General features: G+C 46.4%; 1 protein-coding gene across 1 annotated transcript in view; it reads right to left on the bottom strand.

Moving 5' to 3' along the window:
- The window catches only part of syne1b (spectrin repeat containing, nuclear envelope 1b), a 447,660-nt gene that overhangs the window by 405,582 nt on the left and 22,240 nt on the right, over positions 1-19,838 (bottom strand). Inside the window, exons 3-9 of the mRNA XM_078556589.1 lie at positions 12,825-12,920; positions 9,821-9,904; positions 7,001-7,021; positions 5,621-5,713; positions 5,339-5,517; positions 3,342-3,538; positions 585-694 (exon numbers count right to left, since the gene is read on the bottom strand). Coding sequence (XP_078412715.1) covers positions 585-694; positions 3,342-3,538; positions 5,339-5,517; positions 5,621-5,713; positions 7,001-7,021; positions 9,821-9,904; positions 12,825-12,920 — 780 coding nt within the window. The remainder of the gene's footprint in view (positions 1-584; positions 695-3,341; positions 3,539-5,338; positions 5,518-5,620; positions 5,714-7,000; positions 7,022-9,820; positions 9,905-12,824; positions 12,921-19,838) is intronic.

Raw genomic sequence — 19,838 nt, 5'->3', positions numbered from 1 at the left:
TCTTTACAAAACCCAGGTTAGACCTCAGATGGGGCATTATGTTCAATTATGGGCATCGGACTTTAAGAAGGATTTCAAGGCCTCAGAAAGGGTACAAAAGAAATTTATTAAGATGGTACAAAGGATGAGGCTCATCTGTTATGTGAAGAGAATTGAGAAGCTGGGTTGTTCTCCCTGGGACTGAGAAGGTTAAGAGACTTAACTGAAGTGTTCATAATCATGAATCGTCTTGATAGAGTAAAAAAGGAGAACTTATTCCCAGTGACAGAAGGGTTGGTAAACAGAGGGCACAGATTGAAGGTTATTGGTAAAAGAACCATAGGTATACACATGGAAAGAAACATTTACACAGTGAGTTGCTCTGATCTGCAACATGCTGAATGAAAGGATAATGGAAGCAGATTCAGCAGTAACTTTCAAAGGGGAATTGGATAAATATTTGAAGAGAAAAAAATTGATATAGCTGTGGGACTGGGACTAATTGGATGGCTCTTCCAAAATGCTGGGATAAATGGCCTCCTTCTGTACTGTATCATTCTTTGATTCCATAGTGAGCCAAAAGGGAAACACTAGAAAGGACTTACCTCTTCCTCAACAGGTTCGTTCTCTGTCTCCCGTGGATCTGGATAAAGTTTCAGGAACTGAGCTACGTAGGTCATGATTGATTTCTCATCAGGTTTGTCAACATCCACATCTGTACATAAAGCACATAAATTCTGTTAGAAAACCGGGTTCTGTTCCTCTTCTGAAATACTATACAATTATTTGTGCTCTTTTATTGGCGAGCCGTGTCCTGCTTGTCGGTGAAGTCATCGTACATTCCAGGTCTACTTATTGGTGCAGGTGTACATTGTGGTATCTGATGACAGTGGATATATGTCCCTAACAAGACTGGGCTGAATGGCCTCTTTCAGTACTGTAACTTTTCTATGGTTCTAAACTTGCTTTTACATAGCAACTTTAACACAGTAAAATGTCCTAAGTTGTTTCATGGGAGCACCACCAGACAAGGTTTGGCACCAAGCCACTAAGCAGGTATTAGGACAGGTGACTAAAAGCTTGATCAAAGAGGTGGGTTTTAAGGAACGTCTCAAAGACGGAGAGAGAGGTGGTGAGGTGGAGCGGCTTCCGCCATTGGTGGGCCATAGGCCCTGAACTCTGATATTCCCACCTACATCTCTCCGCCTCTCTACCTCACCTTCCTCCCTTAAGACATGCCTTAAAATCATCTTCTTTGACCAAGCTTTTCGCCATCTGACCTAATATCTCCTTATGGGGGTCAGTGTCGTACTTTCTTTCCTAATGCTTCTGTGAAGTGCCTTGGAGCATTTCATCACATTAAAGGCATTATATAAATGTAAGTTGTTGTTGTTATTGTAGGGAGGGGAGGCCAGAGTTTGGGGACTAGGCAGCTGAAGGCACAGCCGCCAATGGTGGGGGAACGGAAATCGGGATGTGCAAGAGAAGTGTAGAGATCTCGGAGAGTTGCAGGGCCATAAGAGGATACAGAGATGGAGAGAGTCAAAGCCTCAGAGAATGGCCTATGTGTACTACCTGATGGTGCTTTATGAGGAGGACCAGTGGACCATGCGGCTGGGTTTTGACACCAATCCCTTGGAACCTTTTGGGGATGGACAGGAAGCTCCTGCCTTGAACAGGTAGGAATATCCAAATAGTGTGCTGGTGGCATGAGAATGACACCAGAAGGTCTTCTCACACCACCTCCCATGGGATTATATAGGGTGGCTGCACTGAAAGACCCAGTTAGGGCCACCTTTCCAGTCTGGAACACTGGTAAAGGGAGAGGCCGACAACTCTCTCTTAAACCAGCATCGCTCAGTCCAGGGTCGGTGACACTGATCCTGCTGGTGGTCCTGTATTTCATCAGAGCTTCTGTGGCATCTTCCCATTACTGAGAGCTGTGTCAACTAGAACGTAGTTCTGTTACCAGAACAGGAGAGGTTTTACCAGTCAGGAAAGTGTCAGGCTCCAATTCCTTGTGTAAGTTTTACATAATTCTATGTAAAATCTATCAGCACAAATCCCTGCAAGTCTCCAGGTGGCTCTGAATTTGTAAGTCAGCCATACACATCAGAGAAGTCACAGATTCAAAGTGAGATCTCAAACCCACTTCACCCAGGATCCTTATAACTGTGAGGGATGACAGATGTTTATCTACTGTCTTTAGTTGTGATGGATACTATTGGTTTTATGGAGTGCTTGATAAAGCGCATGGAAAGGAAGTCCCTTTAATACACTTTAAGAAAGGACGTGCATTTCTACTGCATCTATCGCACCCTCAGGGTATCCCAAATCACTTCCCAGACAACTAATTACGGATTGAAGCATTGGTCCCAGCCAAGTGCGCACAGCAAGATTCCACAATGGCTACAGAAACGAATGACTACCTCATCTTTTGGAAGGGTGGTGTAGGTTGAGGATAGAATGTTGGCTGGGGTATCGAGAGGCATCCCCTGCTCTTCTCTGAATGGTGTCATGGAATCTTTTATGTCCGCCCGAGAGGGCAGATGGGGCCTCGATTTAACGCCTCATCTGAAAGACTGCTCTCCGGCAATGCAGCACTCCCTCAATATTGGTGCTGGCAAGGTGCTCATCTCCTTGAAGAAAATGAAGGGCCCTGAAATGCGGCAGGGATTTTCCCCAGTTACTTGGACTGACTCCACCTGGAAGCTCCCTCGAGTGAATCCGGACTCCCACTGGATTCACAGTGGGTGTTTGGGGGAATTATAGAATAGTTGAGGAGCTCCCATGTCCAATCAAACCTGCATGGGCGCTTTCAAAGTATCATCTAATTAGTCCCACTCTCCAGTTCTTATCCTATATCCCTACAATTTTCTCTGCTTCAAGTGCTTATCCAATTGTCTTGGAAGGCTCCTATGGAATCAACATCCACAATTTATCAGGCAATGCATTCCAAATCTTAATTATTCATTAAGTGATAAAAACTTTTCCTCATGTTGCCTCTGTCTTTTTTTTAACCAATCACCTTAAATCTGTGCTTTCTGGCAGTTGACCATCACCTGCTGGAGACAGTTTCTCTTTATTTACTCTGTCTAAGCCCTTCATGATTTTAAATATTTTATCAGATCTCCTCTTAGCCTTATCTACTCTAAGGAGAGCAACCCCCGCCCCACCAAGCAGTCCATTCACTTTAATACCTCATCTTCTTGGAATCATTCTAATAAATCTCTTCTGCACCCTCTTCAAAACCTCCATGTCCTTCCTAAATCACCACAAATGTCAGGACGATCCCACGACAATAACACTGCCAAACGTACATGAGCATGTCTTAAAACTAACCCACAACCAATATCAGATACCTTCGGGATCCAGGATCCTTGGAATTCCGAGTTGAGTTTCAGCGATGGTGAAAGCACTCTCCAAGTTTTCCCTGCTTGACCGGCTCCTGACCTTCTCCAAGTCTGTCAGGTCCGGACGGATGGCGTGAATAACGGAATGAAAGGCGAGTCCAGTCCTCCAGCTCTGCCCAAAATCCTTCACCTCGATGCCAATACGCCTTCAAAAGAGACAGCGTGTGCCTATGAGAAGCCATATCTGCAGCCATATTATATTAAAATACTGAGACAGAACCCTACAGGGGGCATGGGGCGTAGGCTGTGGGGCAGGGAGCAGAAGGCAGAGAGCAAAGCGTAGAGGGACACCTCCATGAGTCATAACCCCTTAATTGGCATGGGGACAGGTTCTTCGTCCAATTAAGGACAGTGGGCAAACTCTCGAAGCTGGAGAACCAATCAGAGGCCCTCCAGCTTAAGAGGGTAAGTGGGCTCTGATGGAAGGTAAGTAAGAGAGAGGGCACTTCAAAATCTGTAGTTAAAAATTGTGACTGGATGCCTGTGTCCAGTGGGGTTCCACAGGGATCGGTGTTGGGTCCCTTGCTGTTTGTGGTATATATAAACGATTTAGACTTGAATGTAGGAGGGTTGATCAGTAAGTTCGCGGATTACATGAAAATTGGTGGGTGGTAGATAGTGAGGAGGATAGCCTTAGATTGCAGGAGGATATAGACAGGCTGGTCAGATGGGCTGATCAGTGGCAAATGGAATTTAATCCGGATAAGTGTGAGGTGATGCACTTGTGCAGGACAAACAAGGTACGGGAATACACAATGAATGGTAGGACCCTGGGAAGTACCAAGGATCAGAGGGACCTTGGTGTGCATGTCCACCGGTCCCTTAAGGTAGCGGGACAGGTAGATAAGGTGGTTAAGAAGGCATAAGGGATACTTGCCTTTATTAGCCGAGGCATAGAATATAAGAGCAGGGAGGTTATGCTGGAACTGTATAAAAAGCTGGTTAGGCCACAGCTAGAGTATTGCGTGCAGTTCTGGAATCTGCATTATAGAAAGGATGTGATTGCACCAGAGAGAGTGCAGAGGAGATTTACCAGGATGTTGTCTGGGCTGGAGAGTTTTAGTTATGAGGAGAGATTGGATAGACTGGGGTTATTTTCCTCGGAGCAGAGGAGATTGAGGAGGGACATGATTGAGGTGTATAAAATTATGAGGGGCATAGATAGGGTAGACAGGAAGGAACTTTTCTCTTTGGTGGAAGGATCAATAACCAGGGGGCATAGATTTAAGGTAAGGGGCAGGAGATTTAGAGAGGATGTGAGGAAGAATTTTTTCACCCAGAGGGTGGTGGGAATCTGGAACTCACTGCCTGAAAAGGTGGTAGAGGCAGAAACCCTCATAACATTGAATAAGTATTTGGATGTGCACTTGCGATGCCATGGCATCCAAGGCTATGGGCCTAGTGCTGGAAAATGGGATTAGAATAGTTAGGTACTTGTTTGACCGGCGCAGACTTGATGGGCCGAAGGGCCTTTTTCTGTGCTGTAGACCTCTATGACTATATGACTATGACTCTATGACTCAGCAGCAAGGCCAGCACCGCGGGTGGCGGAGGCCCTCTACATGGTGGCCTGGGGCCGCACCTGCACCCAGGCAGGCAGGGAACACCTGTAGGCCTACCTGAAGCAGTGGTCTCTTGGTTTGCAGCCAGGTGCCCACCACCAGGCCCCTAAACTGGCCTCCGCCTCTGCAGGAACCTGGAAAACCCTAGTCGGCCTCCTTTAATTGGCCTTAAGTGGTCATTACTGACATCAAATCAACTACCTGCCAGGCAGGTGGCTCTACCAGCCCCTAATCCCACCTCTCCAAAATGGCTTTTGAACCCCACCCCAGTGGGAGCCGTAACTCCAGCTCAGACACAACAACAAAATCAATGCAAAAACGTTGGAAAATCCAATTGCACATCTTGCCCTCTTTTACTGGTAGGAGGTTTGAAGTGGAACTCACTTTCCTACAGTGTATTGCACCCATTTCAGGAGAGCCTTCTTGGCACTTCCCTTAAATTTGCTGACGACCTTTCTCTTGGACGGGGGGCTCCCAGTCTCGGAGTTTGCCACGCTATCCACCGAGGAGGTGCTGCTGGACAGCGAGGAGAGCAGCGTCAGGTTACTGGTCAGCTCTTCGATCTGTGGGCCGGAAGACAAACCAATGAAAACAATGGCTGTAGTGGAATACACTGTTAGCTGCATAATTGTAAATCAGTTGGTGTAAAAAGATGGGAAATACAACCTGGAAGTACAAAATGATGGTCCAGATCAAACCAAGCACAATAGATGGCTTTCCATCAACGATGTCGGTGGAATTAATGTTGACCAGTTTAATCTGTAAGAAAAGCATAGCTTGTTTTCAATATCTTATTGCGTGTTTTAGAAATCCACAAGTTGGTAACACACTGTACGGTGCAGTCCTTCAGTCTTATCAAACTCTTCTCCACACCTGCAAACCCTTGGCATTATAGTTTCTTCACATACTAGTAAACTGTTATGGAGGTAGGAAAGAGCCCTGCTTCCCCGAGCCATTGTCGAGAAATAGAATAAACAATTTGCATTTATATAGCACCTTTCACAACCTCAGGGCATCCCAAAGCACTTCACAACCAAAGAAGGGTAGCCTGCCCTCTGAGGTCAATATAAAGGATCCCATGGCACTACTGGAAGAAGACGAGGGGAGTTCAGACTGGTGTCCTGGCCAGCCAATCATTAAAGCCGATAACTGGTCTTTATCTTATCGCTGTTTATGGGAGCTTGCTGTGCACAAATTGGCTGCTCCACTTGCTACATTACTACTCTTCAGGAGTACTGCATTGGCTTTAGGACCAAAGGTGGTAAAAGGTGCTGTAAAAAATGGCCAGTCCTATGAACACAGGCTCTTTCTATTTATCCCCTAACTAGAGTTATTTTTAAAACACTCACCTTCCAACATCCCATCTTCCCAACAGTATCAGCCTTCCAGCCCCTACTTCCAATCAACAGAATAAAAATATGGAAAAATGCCAAAACAACACAAATTCAGAGCACTGTGTCCTAGGTTGTTTGAAGGCATCAATCAAAAAAAGGTATTAAATTAATGAGGAAGGTCTCAATGAGTAGGAGGCTTGTTTCTGCTAATGGAATCTGTTGACAAGGCTCCAACATCAAGCGAGGGATGTTGAAAGAAGCTATATCTGTAAGTGCACTCAGCAGTCAATAAACCATGCATTCATGCAGCGCTTTTAACGTAGAAAAACATCCAAAAGTGCAATATAAAAAAAAAGGACACTGAGCCAGAGATGGAGGTATGAGCAAGCGTGGCCAAAAATGTGGTCAAAGGGGTGGGTTTTAAGAGGGGTCTGAAAGGAGGAGAGGGAGGGGAGAGCCAGAGGGGTCTCTGGAGGGAATTCCAGGGGGTGGGGTGTAGGTAGAGAAAATTTCATGCTGAATTTCAGGGGACACATATGTTTCCACCGGGAAAGACCATCACACATGGGAAATTCTATTTGGCGAAGAGCAGGGAAAGAATGCATTTGTCTCGATGTTGTTCCATAGGTGGAGAGTATAAATCAGCAAACAGCACATAACAGAAGCACAACCATGCTGTAAAATGAGATTTAACGATGTCGAAACTACTGACCGGTGATCCTCTGTATAAGGACTGGGAGGTGGCAGCATGACAAAGGAATTAAAGAGAATTTTGCGTTTGGTTAGTCACAGTGCTCCACTCCCTTTTCGCGCAATGCAAAGCACAAAGTGTCAGCCGTTCCATCCAATTCTGCCCCAATTATTTACAAATTCTATGCCTTAAACATAGATTTCACAGTGAGCTCCAGAGCACCCCTGTCAGTTCGCAACGCAAGCCTTTTCACTTTACCACCTTTTCAGCTGGTGGCCCCCTGTCAGCAATGTCGACTCACAAACACTTAACGGCTTCTTAGGATATTCCTTTGTCCGTGATTTGAGGTCAGGCCTTAACCTGTTTGCTTTAAATGCGCTGCATTAACCTGCAGGAAGCCAAGAGCAGAGCGGAGGAGCAGGCCGCTCAGCCCCTCAGGCCTGTTCTGTCCTTCAATTACCTTTGCTCCACACACCTTTATTCCCCAGCCTTACAAAAAAAAATCTATCGATCTCTGTCCTGAAGGCCTCAACTGACCACCCCACCCCCCCGTGCTCCTCCTCCCACCCCAGCAGCCGCAGCCTTTTGGCGGAGAGAGCTCCAGATTTCCACTAGCCTTTGCATGAATGTGTGTTTCCTGAATTTACTGCCAACTAGCCTAGTTCTAATTTTAAAGCTATGCTCCCTTGTCCTGGATTCCCCCCAACAAAGGAAATAGTTTCTCTGCATCCACCCTTCCACTATATTTAAATCATTTTAAACACCTCAATCAACCTTTCAATCTTTTCTAACCCAATGAAATACCAGCCATGCGACTGCATCCCTTCTTCAGAATTTAACCCTTTAAGCCCTTGTAACATTCTGACCTTCAGAATAAAATGTTAAGACTCTAAACATAAAACGTGGAGAGCCCAGGGAGCGTGCTCTGGCTTTGCCAACATTTTAACCATCTTCTTAAATTTAACCTAAGCCGGATGAATTTTCTGGGCTGCAGGAAATAGGGAAGCTAATGGGAGGTGGGGACTGCTGGATCCAGGAGGCTAGTGCCTTTCCGCTGACCTGCAGGATCCAGTTTACCTGTTTCACCAACACCCTTCCCATTGACCAAGCCACCCGCCTCACCCCACACCCTTCCAATATCTCCCTGACTCTTCTGACCTGTTGGGCATCTGCCTCAGGAGTATCCTCTCCACCTTGTTGGAATTCTGTCTCTGGGTGGGATGGGGTGCGGGATCTGCCACACTTTCCCACTTTTGCCCGTCCAGATGCCGGCACCAGGAAGAACGAGGGATTTGAATCCTTGTGTCTCCACTGGTGTTGATTTACTGCCTTCACAAGTCATCTGATCTCCCCCCTTGGCCCCAGATTTGCCTCTAGCTCCCGATCTCTCCGGCCTCCAATCTGCCTCTAGCCTCTGATCGAACCAATCCCGGCCTCCCCGATGTTGCCCCGAAGCAGGCTCCGATATTCCTCCACAGCCCACCCACCCCCATCCCACCCCCCCAACCCACCCCCCCCCACCACCCCCCCAGCCCACACCACCACCACCCCCCGTCACCTCTGCCTCAAACGTCTGCAGCTCCTCTCTGCTCCCCGACTACAGCCTGATGCTGAATTCGTACCCAGCCACCTGCCAGCCAGCCAAGCAGCCTCTCAATCTGGCTGGTTGTGGCCAGGAAACAGACAAAAATGATAGGAATCAGGTCCCGTCGCTAAGCTCAGCAGGAAACACATTCTTCCAACTTCCCGACCTTCAAGCAGCTCCCAGTTCCGTCCCCCGTTACGAGCTAACATCCATCCCAAAATTTCAGTTCAATAATCAGCATTTTCTGTTTTCACTGCACATTTCTGGCCTCCCGCTTTATTGCGCTTGTCATATAACCTTGAATTCCTGTTGTAATTTTAACAAGTAATTATTAAGAACCACCTTTATTTCTGAACTGTAACAAAGCGCTTTAACATTTTTTTGTTATTTTCTCTATTCTCTATCTGTTAAATTTTGCACATTTTATTCCATATAGCCAGCATGTTACCAAGGAAACTGCCTTCAAGATAATGTTAAGCCTAACAATGTGAGGCAGTAAGTCAACACCAGTGGAGACACAAGGATTCAAATCCCTCGTTCTTCCTGGGGCCGGAATCTGGATGGGCCAAAGTGGGAAAGTGTGGCAGATCCCGTACCCCATCCCACCCCAAGACAGAATTCCAACAAGGTGGAGAGGATATTCTGAGGCAGATGCACAACATGTCAGAATGGGCACACAGTGTTATTCCCTTTAGGTTTCAATCACAGAGACTGATATTTGGAAATTAGCAACTGTACCAAGAAACACTTCAGAATAGAATAAAATTCATTCTTCGACCAATTTGGCCAGACTGGCCTAACCCCTCCCACCACCTGTCTTCCCCCACCCACCCGCACCCCAATAGAACAGCAAAGCATTACTCGAAATGTCAGACTTATCACAAAACCAGGCAGATATTTACATCCAACTGACCACTGAGAAAAACCATGCCCTGGCATGATGCCCATCTCTACACAAGTGAAAGTCCTCAGGTATGAACATCAGTGAGAGGTCTCTGTGCCAACGGATCACTGACCATCAAAGAGTGTTAGGTAAAGGGTCTCAGAATGTTTGACACACCCGCAAACTTATCCATTGCCACTAATATCACACCCAGTCCAAATAGCTACATTTAGGTAATACTTCCAGTTTGGATGAGCGCTCGCTTAGCCACAACTGGGTGTACTTGTGATCGCTGAAAAACTGTCCTGAAGAGAAGGGTTTAACACAGAGGCTCAACACTCCAGAAAGACGTAACACTGATATTCACACTTACCCGTCTGCCCTCGAGAAACTTTAAAGCTGTTCCAATGTTGCTCAACCAGTGGATGCGTTTTAACTTACGGCCCTGTTCACAAGGCTGCAAAAATGGATCACAAGTTAATCACAAATACATTTTCCCCCTCAAACCGTTACTTCAAAATACTTAAGTTGCAAACTGTACATTTAAATGTTTTAATCAGTAGCTTCAAAGAGTCGTTGGTCTTTCTCTTCACTTCTGCAAACTTACCTGGGACAGTGAGGCATTTGGAGAAATAGTGGCTTTCATCAATTCTTCTTAATCCTCCAACCCCAACCCCCATTCCACATAAGAACATAGGAGCATGAGTATGCTATTCGGACCCTCAAGCCTGCACCTCCATTTAACTAGAACACCACCGCCTTCTCAAGGGCATGTAGGGTGGACAATAAATGCTGGCCTAGCCAGCGATGCCCAAATCCCGTCAAAGAATAGAAAAAGATCATGGCTGACTTTCTACCTCAAAACCATTTTCCCACACCGTCCCCGTATCCTTTAATGTCATTGGTACGCAGAAATCTATCAACCTCTGCTTTGAACGTACTCAGTGACTGAGCCTCCATAGCCCTCTGGGGTAGAGAATTCCACAGATTCACCGCCCTCTGACTGAAGGAATTCCTCCTCATCTCCGTCCTAAGTGGCCTACCCCTTACTCTGGCACTGTGTCCTTTGGTTACACAACAGAAAGCCTGACCATTTCTCATTGAAAGTCATCGGCACTACCATTGCCAAAAATCCCCCACTATCAATATCCTGAGGGACTCGCCACTGAGCCTCAACTGGACTAACCATGTAAATACCATGCCTGAAGAGCAAGCCAGAGTCTGAATGTTCTGTGGTGAGTAACTCATCTTCTGACTCCCTTTCTACCATCTAGGAGGCATAAGCCAGGAGTGTGATGGAATATTTTTCTACTTGTCTGGAAAGGTGCAGCTCCAACAACATTCAAGAAACTCAGAACCATCCAGAACAAAGCAGTCCACTTGGCTGATAGCCTACCCACCCCCTTTAAAGATCCATTCCCTCCACCAGCTGTGTACCATGGCTGCAGTGTGTTCCTATCTACAAGACAGATTGCAACAATTCACCAAGGCTTCTGCGATAGCACCTCTCAAATCCACTATCTCCAGCATCTAGAAGGACAAGGTTGGCAGATGCATGGAAACACCACCGCCCTCAAGCTCTCCTCCAAGTCACACACCATCAAAATTTGGAAATATATTGCCTAACCTTCATTGTCGCTGGGTCAAACCCTAGAATGTCCTACCCTGCAGCATCTTCACTACATGGACTATAGCAGTTCAAGGTGGGAGTTCACCACCATCCTCTCAAGGGCAACAACAAATGCTGGCCAGAAGAGTGGCGCCCACATCCCAAGAATGAATCTTTTGAGAAGTCGGACTTCTCAGTGCTTTACGAGGCTGTGACACAATCATCAGATGCCAATGAGGTCAAAGGGGGCCCGTTGCCATTATGCAATCCAGTGGGAGCTGAGCTCATGGGTCAGCGGCAGGCCTGTCGCTCCAACTCTACAAGTCACACTCCCTTTAATTGTGGAATTGGCCCACAAAGGTTAAGAGAGTCATCGGCAGCCTAGGCTATAAGACTGTCACACAGCTTCTCTCCCATCCTCTCACTACCCCTCCTGAGGGCGTCAGCTCCTTACTGAGGACCAGGTACCTCACCCAAGTGGCGATCATTCACATGTGAGCTTTGGTAGCCAGCGTCCAGTGGCTGATTGTCCACTGCAACCAAACCCAACCATATCTTCATTTTAATATCCATGCAAGTACATCCAATGATGATTATCGGAAAGCCTAGCAGGTGTAGGAACTTTGGTACAATCTTAAAAGGCATTCAGCTACAGAGAGATCTGGAGGTTCACATACACAAATCCTTGATGGTGGCAAGGCAGGTTGAGAAGGCTTTTAAAAAAAGAAGATAGGCTCTGTTTGCTGACTTTATGGAGAGAACCTTCCCCCATTGGAGGGGTTGTGCGGGGGGTGGGCGCGGACCCGTACGGCGCCTGCGATTGGCTGGGCACCACCATTTTACATGGGCGGGCCTCATCATGACGCATGCCCAGAAGCGCTGAGCGCTCCCTGTGCGGGCGGCGGGGGAGAGGTTCCCTGAGTCGGGAGTGCGCTCTTTCACACATGCGCGCTAAAGGGCATAGAAATCTCCTTTGGGGTACCTCTGTATATAAAAAGAGGCAGCATGCAAAAGCAAGGAAGTTATGCTAAAACTTTACAAACCACTGCTTATCCTCAGCTGGAGTACTGTGTCCATTTTGAGTGCCAAACATTAGAAAGAATGTCAAAGCCTTAGAGAGAGAGCACAGATGATTTATTGGAATAGTACCAGGTAGGACGGACTTCAGTTCTGTGGAGAGACTGGAAAAGCTGGGATTGTTCTCCTTAGAGCACAGAAGGTTAAGGGGAGATTTAATAGAGGCGCTCAAAAATTAGGTTTTCAAAAAGGTTTTGATAGAGTAGATAGGGAGAATTAGTTTCCACAGGCAGCAGGGCCAATAACCAGAGGATACTGACTTAAGATAATTGACAAAAGAACCAGGGGGTAGTGGAGGGAAATCCTTCTACCCAGTGAGTAATTATGCACTGCCTGAAAGGGTGGTGGAAGCAGATTTAGCAGTAACTTTCAAAATGGAACGCTTGAGAAGGAAAAATGTGCGTGAGAAAAGACCAAGCCAGTGGGACTATTTGGATAGCTCTTTCAAAGAGCAGGCAAAGATGTGAAGGGCTGAATAGCCTCCTTCTATGCTTATTAAGTATTTGATTCTGAGTTTTCCCTTCTTAACCCAGGGGCACTGAGATTAACTTTAACATTCGTACCACAATCCCAGTTCAGATCAACTTCAGCCTTGTTTCTGATCTGTATTGTTCAGCTGCTCCCTGACCCATCAGCAGGAAGGGTGGTGGGACACCACAAGTTTCATGCTGACTTAAGCTGATAAACTCACCAGATTCTGTCCAGACAGAACTTCCAACAGGGCAAGTAGCATCACGCCATCCTTGATATCTTCAAATAGATCATTGACAATAATCGGGGGGTTGCGCTGAAACACAAGAATAAGAAACAAGAACATTTAGGACCGGATATTAACAGGGGTGGATTACATAGGTAGGGGGTGGGGTGGGATGGGGTGGGTGTGAGGGGGTAGGATTTTGGATGGGAAACCAAGATGTCAGTCTGATCGACAGGCTTGGTTTCCAGTCAGGTAGGGGCGGCTCACAAGGAGAGTTTGATTCCTAACCCCAGGGGATGATCTGATAGCAGGGAGAGGGATCCAATCTCCAACCCCAGGGGAGGTCCGATCCCCAATTAAAGGGTGGACATTTGGATTATAGTCGGGGGAGTAAGGGACAGTGGGATGGTCTGATCCCAAACACAGAGGTAAGTTTGCTGGGCTGGGATGAGGCATTCCTGTTTCTTCTGGCCCACAAGCAGTGCTATAAAGTCACTTAGCTTTTCCCCCAAGGCTGTCTTCACCTTCCTTGAGCTGCCAGGATTTCTGAGGCCTGGGAAACCCAGCTGACCATCGATAAACCTGCAAAGCAGGTTAGCTCAGAGACTACCAACATTGTTAAAATATTTAAACTACCAACCCACTTCCTAGGAGTAGATTGGCTGCCCACCCCTTGTCCAGCTTCTGTTAAACACAAAGTGCTCCTGGAATGTCATTTCAAATAAGAAAATGCAGTATGAAGTTTTAACTTTAAGAGTCCAACACTTCCCTGATACATTCCCTTGTGACCAGAGCAAAGGTAAGTCGACCAACCTATAAACCAAACACAGCCTTAGGATGAACAAATCTGAGACATAGATGCTCCAGGTGAACAAGGTGCTGGTAAACTCACTAGAAAATATTTCTAGACACTTAGTACTCTCCTCATCAACTAAGTGGCAGAGAAACAAAGTTCTGACAGAATGTATCTCTCAGGTTATATACACTAATAAATCAGGTATTAGTCAAAGTGAAACTAAACGGGCAATGTGCAAGCACAAACGATTTTACCAATTATATTTCAGGCAATCACCCAACATCTTTAACAAACCAATAAAAGTCCAGCTACTTTCTGAACTGTTCTCCACAACTTTGAACACCTTGAGGTCCTTGATAAAATGCTCAAATATTATAATCCATCACTGACAGACATCCACTTGCCAACATGACAACCAAGGCCAACTAGTTAGTGGCAGGAACATGCCACACACATTCTACCTATTGAGCTGCCAATGGGAATTTAGGAACCAGGGCAGGTCATTCTGTGCTCTGAGCCTGTTGCACCATTTGTTTACATGGTAGCTGAACTGTATTTCAGGTCCATTCACAGGACTTTGCTTTATGGCCCTTGAAATTCTTAGCTAATTAAATTTAATAGGCCCAGCTTGTCCAAAAGTGCAGCACTCCCTCAGTACTAGGTAACAGTGTCAGCCATGATTCAGTGGGAGTGCTGCACTCCAGGTCCCACTCCAAGTGCCACTCCAGGGCGAGTGCACAAAAGTCAAGGCTGACCCTCCAGCGCAATACTGAGGGAGTGCTGCACTGTCAGGTGCCAACTCTTGGATAAAAACTTTGGTTAAACCAAGGTCCTGCCTGCTCTGGTGGATGTAAGAGATCCAACAGCACTATTTTGAATAGAAACAGGGGAATTAACACTGGTATCCTGGTCAATATTTATCCCTCAATCAACGTCACACAAAAAAAAACAGCTTATCTGTTCATTACCATATTTCAATTTGTGGGATCTTGCTGTGCAAAACTTGGCTGCCACATTTCCCACATTACAAGAGTGACTACACTTCAAAAGTAACTCATTGCCTGTAAAGCACTTTGAGACATCCAGTGCAAGTCTTTTTTTCCTTTGGATGTCAGTCTCGATTATGTGCTCAAGCCCCCAGAGTGGGACTTGAACCCACGACCTTCTGACTCAGGGATGAGTGGGCTACCCACTGACCGAGAGAATGGTTCTGCCCTGGTCCAAGGATAATCAACAAGCGATGGGCACTTGTCTTCAGCCAACCACTTTAAAAAATAAACTCTGATACCAACTCTGTGTTGATCGTGTTCTGGCCTCCGGGAATCAGTTTCTCACACCTACGTTGGTAAATCCCATGTGAAATTGGGTCTACAGGTTTGCTGCCTGGCTTCAAGAATAGGATTTATCAGGAGAAACACCAGGAGCTGGGCACAGGCACTGAGCTCCCGAATCTCTGGTGTCAGTACATGCAAGGCTTCAACAGTACCTCCCTCACCTGAGACAGGTATCACTGCAAAGGGCATGAGGAACAACATTGTGGGAATACCATCACTTCCAAGTTCACCGCCAAGTCACACACCATCCTGACTTGGAACACATATTGCCGTTCCTTCATTATTGCTGGATCAACATCATGGAAGGCTCCCTACCTCTCACCTTTGTGTGAACACTATTACCACAAAGACTGAGGCTATACAAGGAGGAGTGCACTAGGGGGCAGCGATGATAACTTTTTGTATCTTGTGAGTAAATAAGAAAACTCCAAAAGGCCCTGTTACAAAAGGTTAAGTACATGGTACTCCAATACATATTACAGATGGAGCTTACCCACACTGCACTCGTGTTCCATTCATTATAATAAAGCCTGAACAAAATGCAAATGGAAGACTGCAGGAGCACAATTTTGACAGTAAACAGTATGTTTATTGAAGCTATTGAAGATAAGATATTGAAGCTAACAGTATGTCTCTCTTCCACCCATAGCCTAATTTTTAAGAGCAGCACCCTCGTATAATGTAAAAATATGTCTCCACTACATTTTGACTGAAAAAAGCAGCTATGTATCTTGGGGTTTATTTTTCTGCATCACTCTAGAATTATTTTAAATGGCAATTGGTGTCTGGGGAGGGGAAGACATTTGTTGAAAACAAAAACAGAATTACCTGGAAAAACTCAGCAGGTCTGGCAGCATCGGTGGAGAAGAATTCAGTTAACGTTTCGAGTCTTCATGACCCTTCGGCAGAACCCTTCGGGTCGTGAAGACTCGAAACGTTAACTGATTTCTTCTCCACCGATGCTGCCAGACCTGCTGAGTTTTTCCAGGTAATTCTATTTTTGTTTTGGATTTCCAGCATCCGCAGTAGCTTTTAGCTTTTTGTTTTTAAGATATTTGTTGAACTGGTTAGGGTCCAGTGCAGTGTTTCAAAGTTATTGAGGGACACCTCCCTGTTTATACTAACACACAAGCAGACATACACGCATGATACACACATATACACACACACACACGCATGACACAAACACGCAAGCAGATACACGCACGCACACACATGCAAATGCATGCATATGCATGTACACACACACACACACACGCACATGGGCATGTGGCAGATTCCCCCACTAAGACAGAGGACAATCCAATGTTGCATAACACAGTTTCATGCCCATCAGGGGGTGGGAGGTCAGGTGCTGCTCATTTCCTAACGCATTCCTTCTCGAATTCTCTGAGCAAGAGAACTCTTACAATGTTGCAGTGACATGCTACTTAGCATCCTAACACAACTCCACCTCCCCCCACCCCCTTCCACCAGGAGAGCTGGTGGGAAGCTCAGTAAATGCGATTGTTCTATAATGTCACCATGTACAGCGTTGTTTTTCTCAGTAATGCCACGACACATTTCTCAGTAATGCTACGTGCAACCATTGCGAGAAGTCACAATCCCGAGGAGACTTAAGCTCTCAAACACTGGTTATTAGGTGTGATCTCATATTATTTCCGCCAATACTGTATGAGCATTTTCATGGAATCATTCTCATCATAGAGAATCATAGAATCTTACAGTACAGAAGGTGGCCATTCAGCCCATTGGTGCTTTTTGAAAGGGCTAGCCAGTTAGTCCCATTGCTGTTTCCCCATAGCCCTGGTAACTTTTCCTTTTCAAGTGTATATCCAATTCCCTTTTGAAAGTGAATCAGCTTCCACACATCCTGTCCGCTCACAACTCACTGCATGAAAAAGAAGTTCTCATGCTCTTGGTTTTTTTGCTGATTACCTTCAATCTGTGTCCTCGGGTTATTTACTCTCTTGTCGATGGAAACAGCTTTGTCCCTCCCTATCTGCTCAATCAAAACATCTCACAATTTTGAACACCTCCATTAAATCTCCCCTGACTGACAATTTAATTTGGAAAGCTTTAGATCACTTGTCTTACGGAATTGCAATGTGCTGAGATGACAGGAGATGCAGTCAGCTTTAAGACAGGCTGCGCAGATTTGAGTAAATCTGCTTCCGCTGGCTTTTGTAGAAGGCCAGGCAATCAATGCGACCGAATCTAGATTGTTCTACTGTGCAGCCTCTTTGATGGTGTGCCAGAAATGAGAACCTCTTTATATTGTGTGGCTGATGCTCCTGTAAGAGACACCCTGCGGCCCCCAGAAGCGCTTTGGAGTGTTTCTTCAATGCCTTGCAAAGGTTGAGAACTCCATCCATCCTTTACGAGGTAAAGGACAGGCACAGGGGAGAGCTGGGAGCGAGGGTTTACACTCTGCAGCTAGTGGCACAGACACCCGAGGAGCTTCAAGTTATTTATGTCAAAGAAACTCCACGGATCAGGCCCATAGAACGGTCCCCAATCTCCCGGCCAGCCAAGTGCCAATGATGAGCCTGTGGAATTCACAGTGCCTGCATGCCCACTGCCGATCTGCTGGCCTGACAGAGCTTAGCAGGGTCAGTGCTGGAGAATATGATCCTGGTGCAGTCTTCAGGATTACATCCTGGAATATTTTAGGGGCTACATGAAGATGTTGAGATAAATCTTCATCCTGCAATGATAGGAGCAGTGTGGCTGGCTTTAACTTGCTCAGAATCCCTCCAATGCTGGTTTCCTCCAAGAGGGGCCCATTGCTCTCGGTTGTATATTCAATGCACTTGATTTGCCTCAGGGCAATGCTGAGATGACACTAGTTTCTAAGGATGCCGGAACATTATTTACAGAGTTTTATACAAACCATAAAATGGCTGTTCCCATGCTTCTAGCAGCCTCCAGCTCTTTCTGTATTGTCTGTTTACTTTTCTCTGAGCCCACACCCAGGCTTAACCAATCAATTGCAGTGAGCATAGAGATTTTACCAGACTCACAAGCAAACACAGATCTATTAAACCATTGAACACCACAGTCTGTGCTCAAATGGATCAATGGGACTCATGGGGAGGCTCACTCTGTCTAGGCAGGGAGCCCTTCATCCCTATTGGGGAATCATGGCAATTCGGTTCAAGCGGCACTTGCTTAGCAATAACCTGCTCACTGATGCCCAGTTTGGGTTCCGCCAGGGCCACTCAGCTCCTGAACTCAGTACAGCCTTGGTCCAAACATGGACAAAAGAGCTGAACTCCTGAGGTGAGGTGAGAGTGACTGCCCTTGACGTCAAGGCAGCATTTGGATTTGACTGATTGTGGCATCAGGAGCCCTAAAAAACCTGGTGTCAATGGAAATTGGGGGAAAAGCCTCCACTGGTTGGAGTAATGCCCAGCACAATGGGAGATGGTTGTGGTTTCTGGAGGTCAGTCACCTCCGCTCCAGGACATCACTGCAGGAGTTGCTCAGGGTAGTGTCCTTGGCCCAACCATCTTCAGCTGCTTCATCAATGACCTTCCTTCCACAATAAGGTCAGAAGTGGGGATGTTCGCTGATGATTGCACAATGTTCAGCACCATTCACGACTCCTCAGATACTGAAGCAGTCCATGTCCAAATGCAGCAAGGCCTGGACAATATTCAGGCTTAGGCTGACAAGTAGCAAGTAATATTCACGGCAAAAAAAACACCAGGCAATGACCACCTCCAACAAGAGAGAATCTAACCATCGCCCCTTGACGCTCAATGGCATTACCATTACTGAATCCCCCATTATCAACATCCTGGGGGTTACCATTGACACAAAACTGAACTGGACTAGCCATATAAGTACTGTGGCTACAAGAGCAGGTCAGAGGCTAGGAATCCTGTGACGAGTAACTCACCTCCTGACTCCCCAAAGCCTGTGATGGAATACTCTCCACTTGCCTGGATGACTGCAGCTCCAACAACACTCAAGAAGCTTTACACCATCCGGGACAAAGCAGCCCGCTTTATTGGCACCACATTCATAAACATTCACCCCCTCCACCACCAATGCACAGCAGCAGTGTGTACCATCTATAAGATGCACTGCAGGAATTCACCAAGGCTCCTTAGACAGCACCTTCCAAACCCATGACCGCTACCATCTAGAAGGACAAGGGTAGCAGATACATGGGAACACCACCACCTGTAACTTCCCCTCCAAGTCACTCACCACCCTGACTTGGAAATATATCGCCGTTCCTTCACTGTCGCTGGGTCAAAATCCTGGAACTCCCTTCTGAACAGCACTGTGGGTGTACCTACACCACATGGACTGGCCCACCCAGCGAAGCCCACGTCCCGTGGAGAAATAAGAAGATATGTAACAAGAGGCACTGCCACAGGAAGGAGTGAACCTAAAACATGGCACCTTGCACTGACACAGCTCAATCAGGGTCCACTGCAGCCACAGGCCTGAAGCTTGCCTGTTGACCATGTGCCACTCTTATTACCTAGGCACAAGGTGCTCACTGGTCTTTTTCTTATATGCGTGACAGACTGATCATTCTTAAAAAGAACTGGTGCAAAAAAAAACTTCAGTTTAAAATAATTTGTGCAGTTTAAAGTTCTGGCACTAGGTTTTCCTATTGCAATGAACGAGTTGCAAAGAGTTGATCAGGATAATCATTAGCAAACAGCTAGGGACCACCTCCTGGGTAGGGGGCGCTAACACAGACCAGCCCCCTAAATCCCGTCTAAAGCCAAGTCAGCTCACATGTCATTTAATGATGCTCCAGGCACATATTTCACGATACACATTACTGAGTCCCAGCAGCTTTTCAAGGGTTGCCGATTGCCCTTTGTATACTGAGCTCGAAGGGAGACACACAGT

This window comes from Cetorhinus maximus, chromosome 14 (genome assembly GCF_964194155.1).
Source record: "Cetorhinus maximus chromosome 14, sCetMax3.hap1.1, whole genome shotgun sequence".
Lineage (NCBI taxonomy): Eukaryota > Metazoa > Chordata > Chondrichthyes > Lamniformes > Cetorhinidae > Cetorhinus > Cetorhinus maximus.
The sequence above is the reverse complement of the archived record's forward strand: the minus strand, read 5'-3'. Positions and strand labels throughout refer to the sequence as shown.